Source organism: Notamacropus eugenii, chromosome 2 (genome assembly GCF_028372415.1).
Source record: "Notamacropus eugenii isolate mMacEug1 chromosome 2, mMacEug1.pri_v2, whole genome shotgun sequence".
Lineage (NCBI taxonomy): Eukaryota > Metazoa > Chordata > Mammalia > Diprotodontia > Macropodidae > Notamacropus > Notamacropus eugenii.
In genome coordinates this window covers 451,700,355-451,706,746 of record NC_092873.1, presented here as the reverse complement: position 1 = coordinate 451,706,746, position 6,392 = coordinate 451,700,355, and the positions used below count along the sequence as shown (strand labels likewise).

General features: G+C 36.3%; 1 protein-coding gene across 1 annotated transcript; it reads left to right on the top strand.

Annotated features, from left to right (window-relative positions):
- Window positions 1-4,684: 4,684 nt before the first annotated feature.
- Window positions 4,685-5,025, top strand: LOC140524168 (NADH dehydrogenase [ubiquinone] 1 alpha subcomplex subunit 5-like). Its single transcript, XM_072638606.1, has 2 exons — window positions 4,685-4,746; window positions 4,863-5,025. Exons 1-2 carry the CDS (start codon window positions 4,685-4,687, stop codon window positions 5,023-5,025), a joined length of 225 nt encoding a protein of 74 aa, XP_072494707.1.
- The last annotated feature ends 1,367 nt before the right edge of the window (window positions 5,026-6,392 follow it).

The following is a 6,392-nucleotide window of genomic DNA, read 5'->3' as shown; positions in this document are numbered from 1 at the left end:
AAGCAGGGTAGGTAGGGTCAATCATGCTTCTGCAGTACATGAACTTACTGTTGTAGCCTCATTCATGGTAGAATATATGGGGTAAGGGTACAATTTGATAATCATCTTCTCCTGCATAAGCAAGAGTTACAGTATTCTTTACCATGTGCTAAAATTTCCAGAGCCTTTGGAACATTATCTGACTTCAGTTTTACCCATACATTAGTTCCCAATTTTATTCTGTCATTGGAACCCAAATCTTCAGTTTCTCTGCTAGTTATTTTAGACAGAGGGTAAGTTTTCACAAGGGTTATTATTTCACAAGGAATAATGATCACTTGAACTATCATTTTTACAAGACTATAATGATTCTTCACCTAAAGTTTGGAATGTCACCATTATTTCCTTGATAATTAGAATCTATCACTCTAGTCCATACATTTATTCCTCAACCTGCTAATCCTGATTTAGGTAATATCTGTCCAAAATTATTTTTAAGGATTCTCATACATATTCCAGTAGATGTTTTTTCTTATTTCTCTTCTATACAACCTAAAGTCCTCTGAAAAATGTAATTATATCTTGCTGACCCACGTGTCCCTGGATATGGTACTGGGACATCTGGCCTCACAGTCTAACACTCAATATTTGGAATCTTATGTGTTGGTTGTTTTCTAATTTGCTGATTTGGAGTCATCATTCTGGCTAGAGGTGAACTTCTTCCCAATGGTTTATTATTCAAATTATGTAAACTAATAAACAAATTATCTTTCCAATATTGGTTAGAATTATTAGAACTTAACTTCCTTATCTGTACTTTCAATAATTCATTCGTTCTGTCAATTAACCCAGAGACTTGTGGATAATATGGGATATGATATATCCATTCTATATTGTTTAATACACAAGATCTCTTCATTTCATTACCTTTGAAGTGTGACCCAATGTCACTTTGAATCTTCACTAGGGTTCCATAATATAAACTTATGATATCTAGAGTTTTACAGGTGTTTTTCTGGGTTACATTCATTTAGGGATAAGCCACTAGTACACCTGAATCAGTGTCAACACTAGTACATATAAATTTACAACCTTTATCTTGGGGTAGGAGTACAATATAATGTATTTGCCAAATATGGGCTGGTACTTTTTCCCTTGCTATCTCTCCAGTTACTACCAAAGGAACAGTTTGTTCCCTTTCCAATTGACATATATAACATTCCTCTGCTACTTATTTCAACAATGAATAAGAGACACTAATACCTCAGTCTTGTGCCCGCTGGTATGTGCCCTGAATCCCTAAATCTCCAACCATTTGATGGACCCATTTTGGTAGTACTGGAGCATCAGTTGTTATCAGAGCAGGGATGATGTGCTGACTAGCGGTCTTTGCTAGTTGATCAGCATGTGCATTGTACTCACGTTCTGGCATGGTGAGGGCCACATGAGCAACTACATGAAAAACTGATAAATTAGTAATCAAAGACACATCCCATATATCTTTCCATAATTCTTTGCCCTAGATTTATTTGCCATGAATTGCCCAATTCTGATGCTTCCACATAGACATTCATGTAGCTAACCCATTAGCTACTACCCATGAATCAGTGAATATATGGCACTGTTCTCCTTGTTTTGTTTGGCTAGCTTGATGTATTGTGGTATATTCAGCATATTGACTGCTTCCACCTATCCCAGTACTTTCCAAAGTCCCCCTAATACATGGGTAATAGGCTAACACTTTCCACTGTCTTTGGTGGCCCAAATATTTTTCTGTCCCATCAGTAAACCATGCATTTCTCTTTTATTCTTCAGTCAATCCATCATATTCTTCATTCCATTTTACCAAGGATTGTACCAACTGTTGCTTTGCTTCTGGGGGTGTATCATTTCCCTCAGTATCTATGTTTGCTATAGATTCATGTAAAGCAGAAATTCCATTTTTGCTTGTTATTTAGATCTATTTTGAATATACCATTTCCATTTAATTATACTGACCTCTTGAACATGTCCAATTCTGTGACAAGCTGGGGTACTTATTAACCAGGTCATAATCAGGATCCTAGGCCTTAATATTGTCTCATGGCACAAAGTCAGTTGTTCAGTCTCTAATACAGTCCAATATGCAGCTTTTCAAGAGGGGTACATTAAATTTCAGATGAAGGGAGTTTCCTAGACCAAAATACTAAGGGTCCATTCCAGCTTTGTTGTTTTTGCCATGAACTCCAGTTTGCATATTCATCCTGTACAGACACTTGTAATTCCACCAAGCCTCTTTTCATAGGTCAAAAATCTAGGGTCAACTGTATAATGACCTTTATGTCTTCAAAAACTTTACTCTGCTCATATCCCCAATGAAATTCATACTTTTTCCCAGTAATTTTACATAAGGGTTTTAAAATTTGCCCTAGATGCAGTATGTGATGTTGTTAATATCCAAATAATCCTATAAACTTTTGGGCCTCTTTCTTATTTATGGGGAGAGGAAAATCCTGAATCTTTTGTCATGCTTGCAGAAGAATCTCTCACAGCTCCTTATTTCACTGTATATCCAAAAACTTCATGGTTTTATCTTTGAATCTTTACATCTTTGCCCTTGAATCTTTGCAGGGTTAATTTTCTACCCTTTGCTTTTCATGCTCAATTAAAAGCATCAACCTCTTTTCTATTTCTTTTACATTTTTTTTCTGTATCATAATATGATCTATGTAGTGGGTAAGCAGTATAGCAGGTAGCTCTAAGTCATCCAAATGTTCAGCACAATCCTATGACAAATAGTAGGGCTATGCAGATATCCTTGTGGCAAGCATATAAATGTATACTGTCAGCTCTGCCACATGAAAGTAATTTGGTCCCATTGTTTAGAATCTATTGGGAAAATAAAGAAAACTTTGGCTAAATCAATAACTATGTACTAAGTGCTATCATATTTCTGGATCATTTCTATTAAGGTAATGGTATCTGGAACAATAAGGGACAAGTCAACTTATTCAATTGTCTAAAATCCACTGTCATCCTCCATGAACCATGTTACTTTCCTACTGCCCAGACAGGGTTATTCCATAGAATGGTTGTAGGGACTAATACTCCTTCTTCAACATATTCCTTTTATAGTATTGGTAATTTCATCTTGCCCACCTGACACATGATACTGCTTTAAAGTAATTACTTTAGAAGATTCAGGTAAAGTGATTGGGTCCATTTTTATTTTACCCACTAAAGCTGTATTAATTCCTAACTTCCTTCCTACAAATTGGTGTCATCCCTCAGGTAAATTTAAAGTCATTCCTCTCAATATATCTATTCCAATGATGTATTCAGGAATTGGTATAATTTTCATGGTATATTTTTTCTTATGTAATTGTCAAATTTTCATCATCAGTTAGACTTGTCTGGCCAATATTTTAGCCCCTCCCAGTCCTGTGATGGTGATATGAGTTCCATGTTTAAACTTACCAGGATCTTCATATATAAGGGAGTCCTCTGCCCCAGTATCAATTAATGCCCTAGTTACAGTAATTGATCCATTATTTCCAATATATGGCTAAATTGATATGGAGTCCATAATCTCATCTATGTATTTATTTAGTCTGAACTGGGGCTTGGCCAATTTCCTATTCCCCCTGAAGATGCAACAAATTTGGATACAAGGGTTCAGGGGTATCTGCAGGGGCAGTTCTTACTTCTCTCCTTTGTCTAGTATCAAGTCCCTTTTCTCAGTACGTTCTGTATAGTTCATTAGTTGGAATGCCATCTATGCTTCCAAAATCTCTCCCTGTTCTCAATAGAGCAGTAAACAGTTCTTTTCTTCTCAATCTATTCTGCCTTTGAATCTGCTAACTATTTTCTCTTGCGGAAATTTATCATTTCCCTAGTCCACTACATCACTTAACTATGAAATCTTGTTTAACACCTCTGAGAGAGAGTGCCCTATTTTCCCAATTACTAGAGTCAAAACTAGGTACTTGTAAGTAGAAGGAGCTGTCTTCACTATAGCATTCCTATAGCAAACTACTAAGGGGGTATTATAGTATGCATCTGCATTTCTGATCACTATCACTATGTCTTCGATACCTCCTCCTTTAACTTTCTTATACAGTTCCTAAGTGAACATCAGGGTCTATCTCCACTAGGCCACATAGAATCAGTAGGGTACTGCTGACTGCCTCTTTCTGCAGCCAAAGAGATTAGTTGTTTTGTTACCTCCTTGCATACTGTAACCTGTAAAGGCTGACCGATACCTATAAATTTCAAGCAATTCATGCAATCTATAGATACTCCTCCAGCCCCTTCATCACTGATTCTCACCATCCAAGATATTACTGATTCTCCCATCATTTGGGTGAACCAGTTCAAAATATCTGTGAATTCCTACGAAGCATAATCCTCAATTAATACCTTAAACACTGTGTTGCCCCCTGGTTCTCCTGTTTCTGCCTTAGCAGTGGGTGTGCTTCTGCCTGAAAAAGCTTCTCCCTCTAAAACTGTTTCATTTTCCAACTCTGACTTCATTACATTTTCCCCCTACACACTCTCCTGGCAGTCGTCAATGTAGCAACTAGGCTGGGTCTATACAAATGTTATACACACCCCTATATTGCCAGCTTTTGTCTTCTGCACTAAATGAACAGCCTTTTTCTTCTACCACCTGAGACCCTCCCCCCAGAATGCTCTTTCAATGGAGAACCTGGGCTGCTTTGCTGTCATGGCCAAGGTGCTAAAGAAGACCACGGGTCTGGTTGAACTGGCAGTGTGCAACACCCCCAGGAGCAGCTAAAATTATTATATTCAAAGATTCTTGATGCTCTGGAGTTTATGCCCTCAAATGCAGCATATAGAAAATACACAGAACAGATTACAAATGAAAGACTGAATATGGTAAAAAAGGAAAGAGATCTTCAGAAACTAAAGGATAAGCTTCAGGCTGGCCAGCTAGAAGAAGTGATTCTTCAGGCTGAAAATGAATTGTCACTGACAAGAAAAATGTTGACATGGAAACCCTGGGAGCCTTTAGTGGAAGAACCATCAGCCAATCAGTGGAAATAGCCATTATGATAATTGTTAAATATCTATGGTGTATACTTTTTTAAAAATCATTAAACATCTGTTTAAATACTATTCAAAAATTTTTTGAATTATTGTAATTTTAATAACAGGAAAATTGGAACAAGGTAATTAGGGACAAAAAAATTAGTGAAGGATTAATATATGATAGGGATGGACCATGGTCATTTTAATCTGAAAAGAATTTATTTGTAAAATAGATTATTTTAAAATCCCTTAAAGATATCATGCTGTCATTTGGAAAATCTAATCAAACGCTTTTTTTTTTTTTATTTTCAATCCAAGAACAAAGAAAGCAACAGAGATCTAAGACATGAGACACAGTCAGAAATTGAAATATGGTCTGGATGGGGTTTATGGGGAATTAGTATTTTTCAACATTTAGTTTAAAAGTTTGTGCCAATTTATGTTAATTTCTAGAAAGAACTGAATTAGGTGATATGCTTGAATTTTAATTGAACACTTGTAAAATGTTGAACTATTGTATGGAAAGCACCTGAGTCATCAAGCTTATAAAATTTATTAATTGAATGTTTTTAATATAATTACATGTATTTTTTCCACATTCTGAAAGTAATACAAGAGATTTTCAAATTGACCTTGACCTGCTTGGCTTTGAGTGTATGTACTTAATGAAGAAAAATCTAAATTTAACATGTGCAATTTCATTCTTATGTATATTAAACAGAAATGTTTACTGAAAAAAAAACCCTGAACACTGAGAATTTGCATGTGAACTAGCTAACTCTTTTTCTATCTGATTTTTTTTCCTTCAGCAGCTTGTCTCTGCTTTTCTCATCGTACAATAATCTGTTAATAAAATTCAGTCTTTCCTACATACCCCTACCACTTCTTTCCCTGGTTGTATTGGTATTCTTTGAAAATACCTTTCCAAATCTCTAGGTTCCCCCTCCTGTAACCTCGGTTCCCACTTTTCACAAGCTCCAGTGCTTTTAGCCTGTTCCCTTGTTAGGAAGGAATAAGGTAAATCTTCCCATCCTAGGATATTTGTTTCTTCCCCTAAATAGAGATTTTATACCCTGTGATCCTGTTTGTGACACCAAATGTATAACCAAAGCAAAATTCACAGCACTGAGGGTGACTATGAATATGCTGGTATACTTCTGAATTGCGAAATATAACAGACTCTCCATATAGAAGGCAGAAGAAAAACATTTATTCAGATACCAGAAAGTCAGATCCCAATCCCAGAAAGTCAAATCAGTCATAGTAACAAGGAAGTCAATACACATTATCACCACAAGGGACAAACCCATTCCCAAGACTTCCCCCACCCCCACCGGGGCCTTCCCACAACAAACACTTACAAGACTAGCTGTGCCTGTCTG

Excerpts from the sequence above, each read along its gene's own strand:
- LOC140524168 (XM_072638606.1), top strand. The coding sequence starts at position 4,685 with ATGGCCAAGGTGCTAAAGAAGACCACGGGTCTGGTTGAACTGGCAGTG. Across the intron at positions 4,747-4,862 it reads GCAGTGTGCAACACCCCCAG|AAAGGAAAGAGATCTTCAGA; the intron begins GAGCAGCTAAAA and ends GAATATGGTAAA.